Source organism: Hemibagrus wyckioides, linkage group LG06 (assembly GCF_019097595.1).
Source record: "Hemibagrus wyckioides isolate EC202008001 linkage group LG06, SWU_Hwy_1.0, whole genome shotgun sequence".
Classification (NCBI taxonomy): domain Eukaryota; kingdom Metazoa; phylum Chordata; class Actinopteri; order Siluriformes; family Bagridae; genus Hemibagrus; species Hemibagrus wyckioides.
The window spans coordinates 12,534,378-12,555,332 of NC_080715.1; the positions used below are offsets into that span (position 1 = coordinate 12,534,378).

The following is a 20,955-nucleotide window of genomic DNA, read 5'->3' on the forward strand; positions in this document are numbered from 1 at the left end:
TCTGAGCATCTCTCAGCCATCTTGCCAGCATGCCATCTTTTCTAACACAACATGGAAGAGTTCAAAAAGAAAAAAAAAGTACACAGGAAAGATTCAGGGGCGATTAATGGTCTACACGATCGTGTTTTTGAGGAGAAGAGAGGTGGGAGGCACATGTTCTTACTTTTGTGATGATATGAAGGCAGAGGTGCAACACGTTCTACAGCAAATAAGCCGGCCTCAAAAACATGGAATGGGTTAGTAATATTATCCCATCTCAAGTGTATTTCTAATGCATTATAGAATGATTCTTTTAAACATACATTGTTATTTCATTAATCGATCATGTTAATGAGGTTTCCTTTTAAAACCTTTTTGTAGCAGTTTGTGTGTCAATACTAAATGGTTAAATATTAGCTGTACCACAGTCATTTTGAACACATTGTTCCTATGGGGTTAGCTTTGTGTCAAAATAAATTTAAGAAAAATTCTGGAATAAATAATCAAACTGGTAGGCACAGTAGTACATAACTATGAGGAAATAATTTATAATAAACATGTATGATATATAAAAAAGGTATTTAATTACTATAAAGTGCAATTATGTTTGTTATGAAATAGTCCTTTGCTGTTTTTTAATAAAAATTAATTTTCAAATTATTAAATTGTTCTTTTATAGCATGTACTTAATATATTTTATATTATTCCATAATGCCTTTTTTATAATGTAGATTAATGTCAAATGTTTTTTTTTTTCTGTTCTCTGCTTAGGAATGAATGCAGCAGGGATATATTTTGTATGTAGTCTAAAGCCATTTCATTTAGAGTCATTCACTTTGGTCAAATGAAACAGGTTTATTTATAGCACAAAGTAATATTATGCCTTGCACATGATGTTCACAATGTTCCCCCAAACCATATTAGAAAACAGAGTTTGTTTGTTGATATAATTCATGCCAACACTGCCAGAGGGTCACTGTAGAAATTATAAAGCACTGTTATTTCCCTGCTTACACTCTCAAAGATTACATTTCATCTGTTTCTTTCTCTCCCTCAGTGACATCTTTACTATCTGTGTGTCCCTTGTTTTTTGGCCCAAGCCGGGCCTTCTGCAGTGGGACACTGGATATGTTAGGGTCTTTAGCTACACCACTCTGCATAGACTTGTCAGGATGGTGCCTCCGTAAATGCTTCACCACTTGGAACTTTTGCTTGGCGCGATAGGAGCAGTAGAGACAGCAGAAAGGCAGCTGATTGGTGTGGCTGAGGAAGTGGTGCCGGAGTCCAGCTGGCCAGCGAAAGCCTCTCTGGCACTCGGAGCATACGTAGGGCCGCTCGTCGCTGTGCCTCTTCTGGTGTGTCTTGAGTAGGAAGCGGGTCTTAAAAGCTTTGCCACACTTTTCACAGATGAAGGAGCGTGTGTCACGATGCCGTGTCTCTCGATGGACTCGTAGTGCATCGGCACGGTTTGTGCGGTACTCACATTCCTCACATGCGTACGATTTGGCTCCTTGGGATCATGAAGGGTTAAAAACATGATGAATAGTTTTATTGATTAATTGGCAGATTCAAAACATACTATAAAATTTCACATTTCATAGAACGATATTATACATACCTGAATGTTTTGTCATATGATACTTCAGCTGATTAACCCATTTGCATTTATACCCACATTCTGGACAGAGATATTTGCGCTCATCCTGGTGAATCCTCATGTGATACTAAAACAAAAGCAGTAAAAGAATAATATTTTTTCTAAGTTCTTCCAGAACACTGTATTAGTCCCTAAAGCTTGTTCGTTGCAATGTTGCTGAAAAGCAGAACTTGATAACTGCTGATTTTTTCCTGTGTGATAACAGAGGTTCATACCTTTAGACGAGAAGGATCTGCACACGTGTAGCTGCACTTCTCACAACGGTATGGTTTCTCTCCTGTGTGAATGCGAATGTGCCAGGTGATTTTCTGTCTGTTCCGAGTGGAAAAGTCACATTCAGTGCACTTGTAAAGACAGGTTCCTCCATGTGACCGGACATGTTGGTCAAACACCAACTGATGGAAGCAAGAAAAGCCACAGATATCACACTTGAGAATTTTTCCTTCATCGTGTCCACTCTCATGTTCATCCAAGATGTGCTGGATGAGCGACAGCTTCTTTGCTGTGGTAAAAGGGCAGTCTGGGCATTGATGGGTGACAGAGGCCTTGCTGTGCTTTTCAGGGTCAAGCTGAGTGTGAGAGTCAGTTTCTAGTAAAGTGGCTCTCTCATTTTCAGGATGTTTACTCTGCAAATGAGCTTTGAGGTCAGCGTCACTGTCACAGCTGAAACTACACTGAGTGCAGCAGAGGGTTTTGGCAGTCTGGTGTGTTCTCTTACAGTGCTGTTTCAAGGCAATTTCAGAGCTGAAGGAGTAATCACACTGGCTGCATCTGTGGCTCAGTTCACCCGTGTGGCAGCTGAGGGTGTGGCGGCTAATGTCTGTTGGGTTGTAGCCTTTGTAGTCACACAGAGAGCAAAAGTGGGTGGCTTGCTTGTCGTGAATGCGCTGGCGATGCAGCCGTAGCTTGGAAGAGGTTCCAAAAGTCTGATTACACAGCTCACATCGATGCCTGCCTATACCTGTGTGCATGGACTCATGGGCATCCAGACGGTGACGGCGTGCTGTGCTGAAATCACAGAAGCGACAGCAAAATGGGCGAACGCCCTCATGCTTTAGTGCAACATGCTGACTCATGCGCCGTTCCTGTTTGCAGGTGAAACAGCAAAGCTTGCAACAAAGTTGAGTTTGTTTGCCACGTTTCTGACTCTTATCTTTACCATGAGCAAGGATGTGTTGACTCAGTGATTTCTCTGACCTGGCCACAAAAGAACACTGCGGGCACTGGATCTCCCCAGGTTTTAAACAACCCCGTTTCTCATGGCTTGTTAATGCTCTTTTCTGCTGGCAAACAAATGGACAGTTTGAACAGGAAAAGCGTTTTAAAGTCTTTATTTTCGCTCCTGAGTCACCTTGGTTTTCTCCATCTCCTTGTTCCAGCTCCTGGTCTCTGTCACTTTGCTCTTCATCTTCCTCAGGGACTGCTTCGTTTACAGATAGGTTTCTTTTAGGTGTGCTTCTGGAGCAGGCTGTGCAATGGTAAGGTGTTACAGCTTTACCACTACATGAAAATGAACATTTTCTGCAGGTGAACTTACTATCCTCTTCCTGGTAATCGCAGGAGTCATGAATTGCCAAACACTTGGAATCAGCTGGAGAAGAATTATTCTGTGAATTTTTCTCTTCTTGGACAGTCTTTGCTCTTCTATTTGCTGTAGCTGTTTCCACATTTTCCTCACATTGATCTGTTGCTGTGACAGTAGATACCAGACAGCTGGTAACATTTTGATTATGCGTTTCATACATTTCCTGTACATTTTCATTGTCTTTTGAAGTGGTAAGTTTTCTCTTCTTCTTCTTCTGCAGTGCATGGCACTTTCTGAGACGATGGGTGTTAAATGAGCGCAATTGTTTAAAGTGTAAACCGCAGTCCTGGCATTGAAGCGCTGCTTTCATCACCTGGCAGCTTGATCTGCAGTGGCGTGCTAAGGCTGCATGCTTACGTGTCACATATGAGCAGTGATCACACCGGTAGACATTATCCTGGGTCTGGATTACCAACATCTGCACTCGACCCTCCAGAATTAGAGCTTTGGCTTGGTCTTTGTCCTGCTTCCTCAGAACCTGGAGCAGAGTCTCTGAACATGCTGCCTCAGCTAATGGAGTATCTGAGGAAGCTGCTTGTTGAGCAGCTGAGGTCTGGGATTGGTGGGTTAACATTTCATTTCCATGGATTATTGCTTGGTCTTCGATAACACTGCCTTCCTCACAGTCTGATACACCATTATCTTCCTCTGTACTTACAGGTTCGTTAAGGATCTCAGGGGCTTCGGATGTGGTGGGGGATTTTGGGGAGTCACCAGCTGGGATATTTGTGGGTGTGGTTTTCATCGTTTCTGGATGTCCTCCATCTGCATTTTCAGTGTTTGTTAATAAGGTTAAGTGGACAGATGGTTGATCTTCAGTGACATTGTTTATCTCCTCCTGGTGTTCTATATTATTTACATTTTCTGTACCATTTGTTGTTTCACAGCTGTTGGGAATTTGGGAACTGACAACATCAGTCATATTTTGTGACTCTGCCTGCTTTGTGTTTTTTGAATCACTAAAAGAATCCACTTGTCCTCCAGAGTACTCTTCAACTGCAGAGTAGAAATTCTGAATCACATCCACAGAACTGTTTTGTCTTTCTTTCTCTGCATATGTTTCTAGCCACTTCACATCCCCAGGAATGTACCCATGAGTCTTCCGCTTGTGCAGAAACAGTGCAGTATTGCTGAAGGTGTCGTAGGAGCAGAGAGCGCAGCGAAACACCCTGGTTCGTGTGTGTTTGCAGTTTTCATGGTTGTGTAGAGCTTGTCGGTACTTTGTGGTGTATGTACAGAACTTGCACTGGAAAAGAGGAAGCTGGGGGTCTTCACCAACTGCGTGTTTGACCTGCATGTGCTTGAGCAGTTCAGTCTTTCGCTTGCAGGAGTAAGCACAAACCTCACAGATAAGGGTTTTTGCTTGGTGACGGAGCTTGTGGCTGTTCAGCTGGTCAATACGGTGACAGCGATACATGCACTGGTTACACTTGTACCTACGAGAGAGTGTAAAAATCATGCTTTCACTATAGAACAATTTAGAGCGAGTTTCTTCACGTTTTCAACTGCATTCAATTAAAACCGTGTTCAGTTTTTAATGATACTAATCCCTTTTTAAGGCATATTTATCAACAACTGCAAAAACATCAATTGTTTCCAAAAGGACACACACACACACACACACACACACATATGCAAGATCTAGTTTCCTAGATATTCCTTTTTTTGTCTTCATTATTTTAACAATAAAGCAATAAAGTTCTTAATAAAATGTCCATATGGATTTGTAATCTGGAATTAAGTGTTTCCATATTACATTACAAAGTTTCATAAACATGCACTTTACTTAAGGCACTCACTCATGGCATTTTAAATGTCTGTAATGTTTTCATAACCATAAATAAATCTCACAGCTTTAAAATGAAGTTCATTGTCAGTTATAAATAAGTTTTTAACAGCACATCTGTATATTAATTTACAAAGGATTATCAACACGGTAGTAATGATTTATGAATATTAATAGATGGTGTAGTATATAATCAGGCATAACATTATACCTAATATTGTGTTAGTTTTTGCTGACTTTTGCTGCCAAAACAGCCCTGACCCATCGAGGCATTGACTCCACTAGATCCCTGAAGGTGTGCTGTGGTATCTGGCACCAAGATGTTAGCAGCAGATCCTTTATCCTTGATAGATACTGACCACTGCAGACCGGGAACACCCCACAAGAGATGATGCTCTGATCCAGTCGTCTAGCTATCACAATTTGGCCCTTGGCAACCTTACGCTTGCCCATTTTTCCTTCTTCTAACGCATCAAGTTTGAGAACAAAATGTTTACTTGCTGCCTAATATATCCCACCCACTAATAGGTGCCATGATGGGGAGATAATCAGTGTTATTCACTTCACCTGGCGGTGCTCATAATGTTATGCCTGATCGGTGTATTTGGATATTCATACATAAATCAACATCAATAACAACAGAAAACAAACAAGGCCAGTACACACCTGAGATCACCAGTGTGTTTGCGCATGTGGACATTCAGGTAGTGCTTCCATTTGGTAACATATCCACATTCTGAACACATGTACTGCTTGTCTTCAGAGTGCGTCAGCATGTGTTTGGAGAGATAAGTCTCATCCCGGCATTTAAATTCACACAGTGAACATTTGTGTGGCTTTTCACCTGCAAAAGATTAAACAAAAATGCACTTACATATATTGCATCAGTAACACACAGGAAATCTTTCAGCTAAATAACAATCCTAAACCTCATGCGTTCGAAGAGGAGAAACAAGTAGTACACTTTCTTAGACACTGAATATAAAAGGTCAACTTACCAGTATGTACCAACATGTGTCTTTTAAGGACTCTTTTGTGAGCAGTCATAAAGCTGCACTCTGGGCATTTGTGTGTTTTCTCATTGGCATGAAGATGCCCTACATGCTGGTCAAACTCCACTGGATTAAAAGAGGTGAAAGAACAGAAGCTACATCTGAGCTGCATCTCTCCAGTATGGCCCTGTCTTTTGTGCTGCTGAAAACGGCTTTTGTTGGAACATGAGAAGTCGCACTGTGTGCAGTGAAAGGCTTGATGCGTGCGAAAATGAACCTCCATATCTTCTTTGCTCCCAAAAAGTGCACAGCATGCATGATGATGACATTCTATGGCCTTGAGGCCATGCACATCCAGTGCATGCTTCTGAAGCAGCTTCTTATCTGTGGATTGAAAGGAGCACCCTTGGTGGAAGCATGGCAGAGGCTGCCCTTTCTGTGAGATATGATGGGACTTCATATGACTTTTTAATGCCTGACTCTTGGTAAAGCTCTTTTGGCAGGTAGGGCATGTATAGAGATCTTCAGGAGCATCCTTTTCTCCTTGATGTCCATGCACGCTGGTGATGTGGCGATGCAGGGTGTTACGTTCCACGGCAGCATAATCACACAGCTGACATCGATGCAGCTTCTTACCGGATTCCCTCAGCATGTGAATACGCAGCTTGCTTTTGCTGGTAAAGTAGTGCTTGCATGTGGGACACTGCAGACTGGGGTCGGGAAAATGAAGCCGCATGTGTTCCATCAGGTGAGAGCGCGTCTTAAAGCAGCGGCGGCATTCTGTACATATATGAGTGCGAAACATGTGCTCTGTGCCCTCTGCCACATGATCTACAACATAACACACAGACTTGGATGGTTTGTATACATTACACCACATGCTTTTATAAGGTTATTACAATTTTTATAAATGATAACAAGCATTATTAACCTGATCCGAAAATAAACCTGATTATTTTCCAATATTACCTCACCCCAATGGTTTCTATTCCTCATATATCAGCAACTTGCCCAAAATTACAATGCTGTGTTAATTAAAGAATGACATGTTGTACAGTACAATCTAATTAATAGTTACATTTAAAGTTGTGAAATGTAAATGAATCTCAGTTCTTGCATTACAGCAGCTATAAACAGTTACTCCCTCACCAGCCTCTCTTCTTTTCTCTCATTAAGGTAATAAGACCAAGAGACACTGGAGACTCTTCAGAGAAAACTTCACCATATCAATGATCAATAGCGCATATTCTTTTCATTCATTCATGTGCAGAGTCCACAATACAATTCCCTGTGTCATGGAACACACTAAGAACACACTAAGAATTCAACAGTGCTGAGTGCTGTGTGGTATACAGTAAAAATAACACAGAACTTATTTTATTTCATTTTTTTACGAGAGTAGAAAGGATTTCTCACCATGTACGGTCCCCACAGTTGTTTTCCCCTTACGAACTGATGCTTTATTCCTTTTGCACTGCTTTTTGGCTTGAGGACCTGGACTTTCAGGATCAGCTTCCTCATCTTGAGACAAAACTGGAGAAGTATTTTTTTGGATTGTTCTCTTTTTGCGAGACTTTTTATTGCACACGGTGTCATTTACGTCTTTCTTCTCGTTATCTGAGGCAATAAGGCAGACGTCATAAACTAAACATCAGTGACCAAGATTTTTAAAAAATCAGGTGCCTACGATTTTTGCACAAATTACACAAATACTGACTGTAGCCCATTTGTTGGTATTCACAGTTTCACAACCAATGGTTGCCCTTCTCATTAAAGTTAAACTGTCCATTCAGAAAGGTCAGATAGGCTACAGCCCGTAAATTTATGCCTATGAAGGGATCTATATGGTCATTAGCTGTACCTAATAAACTGCTTTAAGTCTTTTAATGGCTTTGACCTCATGTGTTTCTTACCCTTGTTCGAAGTCTCCATCCCAGTCTCATTCTGTACCTCATCACACATGTCTAGATTTTTCTCTTCCATCTTACTTTAGCTGTGAAACCCCAGCTGGTAAATATCTTTTAAAAGATATTTCTCACTCCATTAGTGTGCTAAATTATCTCTCAGACTCTTCGATACAAATAAATCCATCTCAGAGCGATCTACTGAAATGACCTGCAATAAAAAAAAAAATATGTTCATTAGACTGATAACCCTGCATTAGGTTAAAAAACAATAAACTGGTGTTACTTTCATTGGGATCTAATTTCAGCAGACTACAGAAGTAGGATCACTTTTTTAGTCCATGTGGTGTGTTTATATACATCGATCAGGCATAACATTATGAGCACTGACAGGTGAAGTGAATAACACTGATGATCTGCTCATCATGGCACCTGTTAGTGGGTGGGATATATTAGGCAGCAAGTGAACACTTTGTCCTCAAAGTTGATGTGTTAGAAGCAGGAAAAATGAACAAGCGTAAGGATTTGAGCGAGTTTGACGAAGGACCAAATTGTGATGGCTAGACCACTGGATCAGAGCATCTCCAAAACTGCAGCTCTTGTGGAGTCTGCGGTGGTCAATATCTATCAAAAGTGGTCCAAAGAAGGGACAGTGGTAAACGGGCGACAGGGTCCTGGGCGGCCAAGGCTTATTGATGGACGTGGGGAGCGAAGGCTGGCCCGTGTGATCTGATCCAACAGATGAGCTACTGTTGCTCAAACTGCTGAAGAAGTTAATGCTGGTTCTGAGAGATAGGGGTCAGGATACACAGTGCATGACGGGTCAGGGCTGTTTTGGCAGCAAAAGGTGAGACCAACACAATATTAGAGAGGTAGTCATAATGTTATGCCTGGTCAGTGTACCACTGAGTGCAAATGTTTGCATACCCTTATGATAAAATGAAAGGCACAAAGAAGTGTCATTTTAACAGCAAGGCTAATTGACAAATGGTTTTTCTTTGACAGGTATTGAACCTAGTCATAGATTACAATGCAAATTTTGAAGCATAATCTATCTAAGACTAAATGAGGATTGAGACTGGACTTCTGAAGTGTCTGAATTCAAGTTGTATTCCCACCTCACACTGATCCCTGTTCCCTGATCACGAGAAAGTGGTTATAGATGATCAATAAGCAATAAGATTTTTCAATTTCAGTAATATTTGCAAAATGTCTTCTTGTTACTTTTTGCCCTGTGTTTTTGTTTTCTGTTGTCTTTTGTTTTAAGGACACAAGGATTTCTTAAAGATGTTATCCGAAATAAAGATTTCCTTTATGATACATATATATTTGCCCTGAAATATTTGTGTTAACTAACAATTATAATAAATAACTGTATCGTTTCAACGCATTTAATTTGATTAGACATGGCCTGGCTGTAAATTGTATGGTGTATTCTATCGAAACAGAATTGAGACCTACTGCTTGACGGTTTCAGCCTTTTTCTCTCCGGAAAACAATGCATTTTTTCCCCCCTAAAGGCTAACGTTAGGACAGTTTACGTTTTAGCTAAGACAGCTAGCCCCTCGTTGAAGCATGGGCATTATCGCATTATATACTTTAATCGAAAATATATTTATAAAAATTAATCAAACAAATAAATATTACATGTCAGTTAAGCTGCGGTCAAAACTGTAGTAGCTAGCATACAAGCGCTTACCTGTTAGTGATGAAAATTTGGTGTGAGCGGCGCCACAATAAGCTTCCGCTATATTGTTAAAACTGTGTCTAAAATAACAGTTTCATGTAAAAGAAGAAGAGGTTCGTATTTTTATACAGAAAATACCTTGCACTGTATTCTCTTTAAAATAAAATAAATAAATAAACAAAAAATCTATTCTGCAGAACATGGAACTATTTAGGTGGCAGACGTTGCAAGCGGAAATATTTTCCTGAACAACGGATGTGTCATGGAGGTCGCCATGTGACTCGTCCTCCAGATTTGTCCAATGAGGAGGCACTAGTGTGGTGTAACAGGGACTTATTGTGTATCTGTAATTCAATGGATGTGCGAATACTCTAAAATGATTTGAAGTAATGAATAAGGTGCAAATGATCCGGTGAAATGGCAGTCTTATTAATGTAAGTGATTTATTTCATGTGTCATTTGTTCAAACCGAGATACATTTCAGGAAAAGCCCTCTCAAGCCCTCTATTTCATTTTATAATTGTGTTAGTTAATGTGTGTTGTATCCCAATGTTTTTCAGAATACACAGTGCTCCTGATTGCTGAGTGAGGAATTCTGCACAGCCAAATAATGACCCTTTCAGATTTTCTGGGAGCTTTGAAGGACAACCCTTATTTTGGGGCTGGTTTTGGACTAGTAGGTGTGGGCACAGCACTGGCAGTTGCAAGAAAGGGGGCCCAGATTGGCATGGTGTTCTTCAGGCGGCATTACATGATCACCCTTGAGGTTCCCAGTAGAGATAAGAGTTACCACTGGTTGTTGAGCTGGATTACCAAACATGCCAAGCATACACAGCATCTCAGTGTGGAGACCTCATACATGCAGCATGAGAGTGGACGGGTCCACACACAGTTTGATTTCCACCCAAGTCCTGGAAATCACATCATTTGGTAAGACATCACATTTGTCAGAGGTGTTGTCTATGTTAACCTAATATTATCCACAGAATTTCAAGGCATTTATGAATATATTACTGAAAGGAGACAAATCCAGTAGTAGATTCCTGCAATAAAAGCTCAAAACACCTGTATCTACACCTGTATCTGCATCATCTGTTATATACTGCTTCTATTATTTCTATATTACTGTATTACTTATAATACCTGTACATTTTATTGTTTTTCCTGCTCTAAGACACAGCTCAGGAAGAAAGGTTAATTAGCTGATTTGTTAGAAGCATGTATAGAAGGAAAGGGAAAGCACAAACATGCAAGGCAGTGGGTTTCCAGATCTACAGATCATTACTTAATTAACCATCCTGGCTGTTTGACAATGAAAAGAATGCATTAATAATGTATCATTATTACCCCTTTTTGTATTAGGTATGGCAGAAAATGGATAAGAGTGGAGAGGACCAGAGAGAAGCAGATGGTAGATTTGCACACAGGAACACCTTGGGAGTCTGTTACCTTTACAGCCTTTGGCAGGGATCGGCAAATCTTCTTCAACATCCTGCAGGAAGGTAGGAAGAGTCATCCAGAAGATCTAAGATGTAGTTTAGTTGCTTCATGTTCTAGGAATCACATTCTAGTATGGGAGGGCATCAGCACTACATGGTTTCTATTTCTATGACATTCTTTGAGATAATCCCAAAGCTCCTTGATTGTTGAAGATTTGTTGATTACCAGACACATAGCATGTCCCACCTCTAAAGGAATTCACTGAGTTGTCTTGTATTGTCTTGTTGTTGCAGCAGAAAACGCTTGCTTTTGCTGCAGCTTTTTATTTTCCCAAAAATTTTTGATGCAACTTGCAAAGTTTTTTTGTGTTTTTTGGCACAAAATGACTTGAATAGCAAAACGTGCAAGCACAGGATAAAAAAAAAAGACTACAATCATTGAAGAAACATTATTTCTAGGATGGCTATGTTTGTGTTTGAAGACGGCTTTGGTTAAATGTGCATTGTGATGTTATAATGACACATCTTGGCCCAAGTCTGCAGAAAATCTGCGCTAATATTTGTAAAATCGCAAGCTTCTGAGAATATCACTGTTTTTGATTTTGCATTCATTTCTTTGATCACAAAGCAATTAAATTCTTGAGGGATTGACTTCGAATAGTGTTCTCATTGGATAAATCTATGCATCAAATCACATACAGGCTGCAGTAACCCATTTCTGTTATTTAAGAACTGGGCCATATTTTATAAACTGTCAAAGTTATAAAAGTTATCCGTCAAAATTATTGGCACAGTTATTGCTTCTATACCTGTCAATAGGGACCTTGATAATGAATCAGGTCTTTATGTTTAATAACCAGACTATTGCCTGATATGTTGTTTGTAGCAAGAGAGCTGGCTCTGAAGCAGGAAGAAGGACGCACTGTCATGTACACCGCTATGGGTGCAGAGTGGAGGCCTTTCGGCTTCCCACGTCGTCGGCGCCCTTTGTCCTCTGTGGTCCTGGAGAATGGAGTAACTGAGAGGATTGTGGATGATGTAAAGGAATTTATTAGTAATCCAAAATGGTATACTGACAGAGGTATGCCATCACAGTTACCTTTTAGCATTACATTTACCTGTTAGCTCGAATATGTTAGTAAGCTTCAGTCTGTAAATCCTTAATCCTTGATTTTTTTTTTTTTGTAGGGATCCCATACAGAAGAGGATATTTATTATATGGCCCTCCTGGCTGTGGAAAGAGCAGCTTCATGTAAGACTAATGACATTCTGTAATGACTGTTACCAGAGTAAAATATGTTCTTGGACTATATATATATATATATATATATAAATACGAATACGAATAAACCTTGAATACAATATACTATATAAATATACTTACCATATCATCCAACTTTAGCTTAAAAGTTGATGTTTAGGTAGGCAGGTAGGTGTGTGCATGTTTAATATACAGCATGTGTGTGTTTGACTGTTTTGGTTGAATTTTTCAGCACGGCCCTCGCTGGCGAATTGGGTTACAGTATCTGTTTGATGAGTCTGAGTGACCGCAGTCTTTCTGATGACCGGCTGAATCACTTGCTGAGTGTGGCTCCACAGCAGAGCATCATTCTGCTGGAGGATGTGGACGCTGCTTTTGTCAGCCGGGAGCTGCTCCCAACTGAGAGTATGTCTGCCAAAGATTTTTATATATATATATATATATATATATAAATATTAAATTACTGTTTTTGTATGTCTGAATGTCTAATCTGCCAACATTTTTCACTAAAGGCAGTTGAGTCCATTTTGAAAGGAATAAATTGACTGAAATAGAAAATAATTTCAAAGCTTAAATCATACATTACGCACAGGTATTGTTAGTTTATTTGTGACTACAAGACTAGGAGCTGTCCATGAGCACCATTTCCTGGTACTGTTTTGCTTGTAATGTCTTTCTCTTTTACTTACTGTTCCCAGACCCAATGGCCTACCAGGGCATGGGGAGACTCACATTTAGCGGACTTCTTAATTCACTGGATGGAGTTGCTTCTTCAGAAGCTAGAATTGTCTTCATGACTACTAATTTTATTGAGAGGTAAGGATCGATTACTTAACATTATCCAGTGTTTTAGTAAAAATAAAGCTTTACATTAGGATTACTTTAATGAAAATTATTTTCTACACTAGTTTAGGAAATCATATAATTTGTGCATGACTAAATACATCTACCTACTCTGTCCATGACCTCATGAATTAGCATTAATTGATTTAAGTCATGTATTTTGGTGGCTGTTGATGTGTTTTACTGGATGGAATAAACCATTGTTTCTTCTTTGGCTTACGTGACTAAAATATTGATTGTCACTTGCTGTTGCCAAATAATGATACTTAAGAAATCCTTTATGTACACTGTCACTGCTTTTTCTGTGTTATAAGGCAGTGAAGCTTGCCATTGCTTTCCTTTCATTTTGTTTGGTTAAAGTTGATTATTGTCCTATAACAACGTGCCTTAATATTTGAAAAATGATGTGGACAGTAGTGTTGATTTTCTGACTTTTCTGTCTGTACAGATTTGACAAAATGTTTTGAATTATTAATATCATGAATGTGTTTGTTCTAATATGTTATTTTATCATGTCCACTATATCCGCAGTCTAATTATCAACAGATTATAAATGTTATTTAACTAAAAAAAAAATCTAAACTCCTTGATATGTTGAAGTTTTCTGTAAGAAGATGTTTATTTAACATTTATGTAACTTCATTGTCAGTGCTTTGTAAAGGCTTCAGGACAAATGTATACCTTTTAGCAGAAAGCAGGAAAGCCTTAAAAGTAATTGTTTATTAGAATTATTTGTTTACTTTCCCATTATTCTTGGTATAGAAACAGTAACTGGAAAAAGAAGGCAGTGATAATATCGTAACAGGACTAGAAGCACGATCAGATTAAAAAAGTGTCATGTGAACATGTCAATCGGATGGAATTTGCCACATCCAATTAAAATTTCAGTCGGATGGTAAGGGGTGGTCTAAACCATTTTTAGTCCGATCGAGAGGACATGTAACCCTTGATCGGATGGAATATGTTCCTGGAAAGTTCTGCGCATGTGCAATGACATGACATACGGACGTTGATACGAATGACGTATGACGTACGGATGTTTTCGTGGACTGTGCGCATGTCAAAAGATCTAATCCGATTCTAATCATGTGTCATGTAAACGCGCATAACAATCTGATTACTTTATACCGCATTCATGTAAACGCTGCGATCGGATTCGTCAGTCTGATTGAATTCAGTCCGATCTGATTAAACAGTGTCCATGTAAACGCACCTAGTGTGAATGAATCTTAACCTTTTATGCTTTCTTTTTTTCTTTCTTTCCCTCATGCACTAAAGACTTGATCCAGCTCTTATAAGACCTGGGCGTGTGGATCTGAAGCAGTATGTTGGACATTGTACACATTATCAGCTCACTCAGATGTTCCGGAGGTTCTACCCAAAGGAGGCTGCAGCTGAGGGGGAAAGATTCGCAGCATGTGCACTGGCAGCACACGCAAACCTCAGCGCAGCTCAAGTGCAGGGACATTTCATGCTTTATAAAATGGACCCTGCTGGTGCTATAGACAATGTTGCAAAGATTTAAGGGTCCTTGGAGGGTAATGGCAGCAATGACATGATGTACAAGTGAAATCATGTGTAAACTGGACAAAGCAGACTTCAATAAATGCCAAACAGGAAGTGAATTCTGATGCTGTGTGGCCATTTTGACAACATAACATTAAGTCTGTTGGAATTTTTATTGTGATTATGGCATAAAAGTATGGAATTTTTAGCACTAGTAAAATTTTAAGCAACAAATTATATGAGGCAGATGAAAGAGTGCATCTGTATATATTATTATTATTATTATTATTATTATTATTATTATTATTATTATTAATGTTTGCTGGTGGCCTCAGTGTCCTTTAAGTATCCTTCTTATATTTATTTGCTAATAAGTAATAATAGTAATAGTCAAAATGTTATAATTTAAACTGGATTTGTATTATCACAATGCAATTTTTATTAGCCATAAAAATATCTTTGTAGAGACTAAGTGATGGTATGAAACCATAAATGTGAATAAGGGGAACTGGTCAAAATGTTTATAGTGCTGCAAAATGTTTCCGGACACCGTGATCTAAAGAATCAAACATCGAACATTTCAATACTGACTTCCTGTCATGGCTCAGAAGTGTGTAAGACCTTAATCCTTATATAAGACCTACTTCTCCTTATAAATATGTTATTTAACTTAAAAGAAAAAAATCTAGAAAACTCCTTGATATGTTGGAGTTTTCTGTAAAGAGAGGTTTCTAACTCTTCATTACCACACCATTCTTACACAACTCTTCTTAATCACATGAGTTACTACAAAAAAAAACCCCAAAGATGTGGCCATTAAAACAGATATATACCTTCTCTCTGTAATTAGCACAAACATGCATGAAGTAATATTCTTTTTAATGTACACATTTACGACATAAAGCCCAGTCTGAAGTACGTAGTAAATCAAATGTTTTTAAAATATTAAATGTATTTATTTTTTAATATTTAAAAAAAATTAAAAAGTATTTTATTACTATGGCTTATATTTACGAACATCTAGATCCAAAAATGATGTTGGATCAGATAATTATTTCTCAGCATGTTTTGCTGAAGTCCACATTCATGTTTACTTGATCTTTCACATACTCACCAGCCATGATAAAACTGAACCTGTAAATATCACTCATGGTTACAAAGGTCTTTCCTACTGCCTGTATATACGTTCATTTGTGGTTCAGTAAAATGTGCTTTAATTTAACACAATTTTAAATGCCCCATATGGGTTTTATTATTTTATAGAAATAATAAAAATCAACACTGTAAACTGTAATCTTTTCATATGTAAACAAAAAAATGCCTGAAAATGCCGTAATATAAAATTGCTTTTTATTTTACTGAGTGCACAGTACTTGAAATAATAGTTTGATAGTTTGATCAATCATCCATATGCAAGTTAAATTCAGAATCAGAACAGGTACAGCAAAGGGTCAGCAAAGAGCACTTAACAGTACTAGGAATTTGTCTTGGTGTCAGGTGCAAACATATACAATCAAATCAAATGTACACAATTTTAGAATAACGCTAGAATAAGTTAAATAAATACTGTACAAAGTGAATTGAGCTGTAAGGCACTAGAAATGTAGATTTATTAACCTGTTTGTCATTTTCAAGGTGCAAATGTGGTGTAATTTAATTTTTATTGGTATGTGGTCATGTGGGAAACTGCAGTGTATGCAGATTATGTCAATACATAAGACTCAACAGGTATCAAAGTTCAAGTGTGCTCCTAAGCTACAGTGTTATAGCGGTCTGTTGTGTGTTCTGTTAAGCAAAGAGTTAACAGTCCAGAGGGTTGGTCCTTCCTCCTTCTTGATGCAAAGTGAAACATGAGCTGCTGTTTTGATCTTCAGTTCCTACACTACTAATGGCAGGACGTCTAGCTCTGCGTTCAGCTGAGGCACCAGCTTTTTGTGTGTTCCTTAGGTCCACCACAACAAGTCTGGACTTAAAGAGAGATGCAGGAGGAAATGCTACAGCTTCTGCACCTCCTGGGAGCATCAGGACGGAAGCTAACCTCCCCGAGGTCTCTCTTCCCACAGTACTGTACAGGCTGATCATTCAAGGGTACTACAATAACATGCATGAACTGCAGGTACAGTATGCTCAGTGATATAGGCTCTGATGTGGAGGCACTGCTGTGTGATTTATTGTGTTCTGGTGGTCATCTTGATACTTGGCACTGTTCGTAAATGATTAATATTTGCAAAGTGAATAGAAAACTAAAAAAGTGAAAGATGTTCTGTGCATCTTGTGATGCTGAAGATAAGCCTAATGCTTTTTGTGTTTCTTTGTTTTGTAATTTCCCTAGTTAATTGACAAGCAGCGTTATGGCCCTATCTATAAAGTAAGAGGTGGCGATAAGCATACAATTGCACTGAATAGTGTGGAGCTGCTGGAGGAGCTGATGAGGAAAGATGATAAATTCCCTACCAGAGGAGACATGGCTCTCTGGACTGAATACCGAGATATGCACGGTTATGGTTATGGTCCTGTCACTGAGTAAGCCACATTGTGTTTCTTTAGGTTTGCTTGAGTGTGTTTGTTGCATGATTTTGCTGTTTCCATTTCATTTTTAATGCGTAATCTAATAAATCTGATTTAATTATGATCTGAGTAGATTACTCTATTAGTGGACGGACTGCAACAGACCTAGCCAAGCCTCGGATTTAACTAACAGAGACAGTCTGTCTGTCCGGCGCTGAGACCTCCGGGCAACGGCGTCACATTGTTTACTAGTGATGTATCGTTCGTGAATGAGTCGGTTCTTTGAATCGACTCTCTTTGACTCGGAGAGTAGCGGTAGTAATGTCGATTCATCCTAGTGTCTCGAATCTTTTGATTCAAGTCAGCAAAAAATCGTTCAGATTCATTCACTGATATGTTTAGTGAGCCTTTCTGTAAAATACATCATTACACCAGTAGATGGAGCCAGTTCGTCTTTTTAGATGTTATAAGTTATAATTATTTCTTTTATTCAGTACATTCATTTAAAAATGGAGAGTTTTCGATTTATTATTTATTAAAATTGGCATGTTCAGTCCACAAAGTGAAGGTCTGGTGAATTTATTTTCAAGAAAGACATTTCAGGCTAGCTTTGAGTGGACACAAATGAAAATACGAATGTAATTTGGGGAAAAATATTCCACTTGAAAACGACCCAAATGCTATATATAAAATGGTCAGTATATAATGGTATCATATCAGGGAGGTATTGACCATTTTATGCACAGTTTACATCCCTACATCTGGACTTCCTGAATCATTCATATACACTTCTTCTTTTTCTACTACAAATTTCTGATAGGTTCTTTAAAGCAAATGATAGAAACATGTTGTGTTTTTTTCCCTGCTAGGGAAGGAGAGGAATGGTACAAACTCAGATCCGTGCTGAACAAGCGTATGCTACATCCAAAGGACTCTGTGAAGTATGAGAATGTGGTTAATGAGGTGGTCACAGATTTTATCAAACGGATATGCCACCTACGCCAGATGAGCTCCACTGGAGACCTGATACCCAACATGTCCAATGAGCTGTATCGTTTCAGTCTAGAAGGTATGGCCTGTCAGGTTTTAAATATAACTGCCCAACAATTATATCTAGTCTGCTTTTATTATATAGATTGCTCATTTAATTGTGTTTTATGTTGTATGTGATAATAAAAATGTAAAATGAGACATATGCCTGCTTCTTAGGAATTTCCCGCATATTGTTTGAGACTCGTATTGGCTGTCTTGAAAATGAGATTCCACCAGAGACTCAAAACTTCATCAACTCCATTGCCCAGATGTTCACTTATACAATGGCTGTGAGTGTGTTACCCAAGTGGACTCGCAATTATTTGCCATTCTGGAGGCATTACACAAGTGGTTGGGACGGAATCTTCAGATTCGGTGAGATGATGAAGACACTGCTGTAACAATTAGTTTTCCCTCTCTCTTCCTGTCCATCTTCTCTGGTACATATGTATGATTTCTTTTACGTTAGTAGTAGTCTATTACCTCTTCTGTGGGCGTATTTAAAATGAGAGAAATATCTACATGGTTTGAAATAGCCGGCCAGTTAATTAACAGGAAGATGGAGGACATTCAGAAGCGCCTGGATGCAGGTCAGGAAGTTGCAGGAGGGTATCTCACCTACTTGCTTTCCAACACTAACATGAGTGAAAAGGATGTGTACGGCAGTGTTACTGAGCTGCTTCTGGCAGGAGTGGACACAGTAAGAATAACAGCACACTACTATATAAGTTTGCTGATTAGCAATAATAAAGCGATAATAAAGAATAAAACAAAATGAAATGTTCTGTCTCTTAAGACATCCAACACTATGATGTGGGCCTTGCACCTGCTGTCACAAGATCCAAAGGCACAGGACACACTGTACCAGGAAGTTAACAGTGTCATCAAGGGGGACAAAATTCCAACAGCTGAGGACATTAACAGAATGCCCTACCTCAAGGCTGTCATCAAAGAGACTCTAAGGTGGAGAGAAGAAAAACATTTATAAGTACATGCTTATTGTATTTAAGTATCATATAGTGTATAGCTGCATGGTATGCAGTTAGTTCTTTTTCACTGTATTTCACCAAAGACAAATGCAGAAGTATACTTATATCATGGGCAGTGCAGATATTTAACTTTAATCTACATGTGTAATTTATCTTGTTACTTATTCTGTATAAATGGATTATTTTATCTTTTATATTAAGACTATTTTATAATTATGTCTAGAATGTACCCAGTTGTTCCCATGAACGCACGCCTTCTATCAGAAAAAGATGTGATTATCGGAGGACACTTCTTCCCTAAGAAGGTACTGTTTTTTCCCTTAACTATTTTAATTCTAAACTCTGTTTTCCTCCATGTATCACTGTTTAACTAATCATCCACTCTAACAGACCACATTTATAATGCATCATTATGCAATCGGTCATGATGAGACGACATTTCCCGAACCAAAAGTCTTCAAGCCTGAGCGTTGGTTACGGGACGGGAGGGAGCGTCCCAGCCCATTTGGATCCATTCCATTTGGATTTGGAGTGAGAGGATGTCTTGGCAAACGTATTGCTGAACTGGAGATGCACTTGGCTCTGGCAAGGGTAAGAAACTAGGACCTTACTGGATGATATAATGAATGTTATCCATCTGTTTGTTTAATAGAAGTTATTCAGCTTTTACAATGGACATGTAAAATCTACACCACCCCCTAAAATGGGCTTTAGTCATACAGGCAATCATAGATAGTGCCAAATACCAATCTATTTAGGCACAAAACACTGAATAACTGTAAGTGGGCTGTGCACAGTTGAGCCGCTTTCAGTTTAATCTGGACCTGGGCCATTTTTGCAAGGAAGAGGAATAAAATTGCCAAATTAAGATATACTTAGCTGGTAGACACTTGCCCATAAATGAATGAGCAAGCAGAAATTTTTTCCCCTCTAAAACATTTTCATGTGTTTTTCACTCAAATTTAGTTCAGTGCTATATCACATTAAAGGTGGAAAATATCTGAAATTATTTATATCTGTGTAAACTTTGCATGTCTACTGTATATTAGTGTACATTTTTTAAAAATGATTTGATGTTTTATCTGATATCTGAAGGGTTAACATTTTGCACTTTGTTATTATTTTCTAGATAATAAAGCTGTTCGAAGTCAAGCTGGATCCCAATGTGGGAGAGGTCAAAGCTCTCAGTCGTATTGTGCTTGTGGCAGACAAAACAGTCAATTTTCATTTTCTGGAGCGGAAACAAGTAACCACTGAAAGCTGCTCTGAGCTTTAAAATCCACCAAACATCTATACACCCACTATAAAAACACTTTTTATGAAAACTCTTTCTCCAAAGAGGTGTCGTGGTGTCTCACTGTAGCACCATGATCCTGCCATATTGGTAAACTAGGAAGCACAGAGACTCTTCTGTCACCTGTAAGGAACCCAGTCTCCATCATTCTACCAGTCCTTCTATAAACTCTGTCATCTCACTGGTGTGTCTTTATGTATTGATGTGAATGAAAAACAGCTAGAGCATGAATTTATTCATTTCTATTTGTATGTAAAGACAATTTAATTTAATAAGTATTCTTGAAAGAAATTTAATACGTTTTCAGTGTGGATATAAAAAACAGATTAAAAAAAATTAATCAATGCTCAATTAGAAATATTATGTAAAATATTATACAAGATTGTATTTGATATTGATATTCTTTCAATATGCTGTACTATAAACAGCCATGAACACATAATGTGAACAGTTTGTTATTGTGTCTGAGCATAACATTAATTGAACTTATGGA

General features: G+C 38.5%; 3 protein-coding genes across 4 annotated transcripts; 2 read left to right on the plus strand and 1 right to left on the minus strand.

The window, feature by feature from the left end:
* Window positions 1–813: 813 nt before the first annotated feature.
* Window positions 814–9,736, minus strand: znf142 (zinc finger protein 142). 2 transcript variants are annotated; one of them, XM_058392307.1, is made up of 8 exons: window positions 9,603–9,736; window positions 7,913–8,114; window positions 7,416–7,616; window positions 6,006–6,830; window positions 5,674–5,851; window positions 1,852–4,657; window positions 1,598–1,703; window positions 814–1,489 (listed from the first exon to the last, which is right to left on the minus strand). In XM_058392307.1, exons 2-8 carry the CDS (start codon window positions 7,980–7,982, stop codon window positions 1,005–1,007), a joined length of 4,671 nt encoding a protein of 1,556 aa, XP_058248290.1. In that variant the 5' UTR covers window positions 7,983–8,114; window positions 9,603–9,736; the 3' UTR covers window positions 814–1,004. The 2 variants fall into 2 exon arrangements, with proteins under 2 accessions (XP_058248290.1, XP_058248291.1); XM_058392308.1 differs by lacking the exon at window positions 9,603–9,736 and adding an exon at window positions 9,365–9,582.
* A 113-nt stretch (window positions 9,737–9,849) lies between these two features.
* Window positions 9,850–14,888, plus strand: LOC131354545 (mitochondrial chaperone BCS1). Its single transcript, XM_058392309.1, has 8 exons — window positions 9,850–10,024; window positions 10,151–10,520; window positions 10,953–11,092; window positions 11,916–12,110; window positions 12,218–12,281; window positions 12,523–12,695; window positions 12,989–13,106; window positions 14,412–14,888. Exons 2-8 carry the CDS (start codon window positions 10,201–10,203, stop codon window positions 14,656–14,658), a joined length of 1,257 nt encoding a protein of 418 aa, XP_058248292.1. The 5' UTR covers window positions 9,850–10,024; window positions 10,151–10,200; the 3' UTR covers window positions 14,659–14,888.
* A 1,552-nt stretch (window positions 14,889–16,440) lies between these two features.
* Window positions 16,441–20,700, plus strand: LOC131354798 (sterol 26-hydroxylase, mitochondrial-like). The gene is made up of 9 exons (XM_058392833.1): window positions 16,441–16,755; window positions 16,972–17,162; window positions 18,017–18,216; window positions 18,357–18,554; window positions 18,716–18,879; window positions 18,976–19,142; window positions 19,392–19,473; window positions 19,559–19,759; window positions 20,298–20,700. Exons 1-9 carry the CDS (start codon window positions 16,528–16,530, stop codon window positions 20,442–20,444), a joined length of 1,578 nt encoding a protein of 525 aa, XP_058248816.1. The 5' UTR covers window positions 16,441–16,527; the 3' UTR covers window positions 20,445–20,700.
* The last annotated feature ends 255 nt before the right edge of the window (window positions 20,701–20,955 follow it).

Coding starts and splice junctions, on each gene's coding strand:
- znf142 (XM_058392307.1), bottom strand. CDS start 7,982: ATGGAAGAGAAAAATCTAGACATGTGTGATGAGGTACAGAATGAGACT. Junction 7,617..7,912: donor GATGGAGACTTCGAACAAGG/GTAAGAAACACA, acceptor TTATTGCCTCAG/ATAACGAGAAGAAAGACGTA. Junction 1,704..1,851: donor CAGATCCTTCTCGTCTAAAG/GTATGAACCTCT, acceptor CTTTTGTTTTAG/TATCACATGAGGATTCACCA.
- LOC131354545 (XM_058392309.1), top strand. CDS start 10,201: ATGACCCTTTCAGATTTTCTGGGAGCTTTGAAGGACAACCCTTATTTT. Junction 10,521..10,952: donor CCTGGAAATCACATCATTTG/GTAAGACATCAC, acceptor TTTTTGTATTAG/GTATGGCAGAAAATGGATAA. Junction 11,093..11,915: donor CTTCAACATCCTGCAGGAAG/GTAGGAAGAGTC, acceptor TGTTGTTTGTAG/CAAGAGAGCTGGCTCTGAAG.
- LOC131354798 (XM_058392833.1), top strand. CDS start 16,528: ATGGCAGGACGTCTAGCTCTGCGTTCAGCTGAGGCACCAGCTTTTTGT. Junction 16,756..16,971: donor ATAACATGCATGAACTGCAG/GTACAGTATGCT, acceptor TAATTTCCCTAG/TTAATTGACAAGCAGCGTTA. Junction 19,474..19,558: donor GACACTTCTTCCCTAAGAAG/GTACTGTTTTTT, acceptor CCACTCTAACAG/ACCACATTTATAATGCATCA.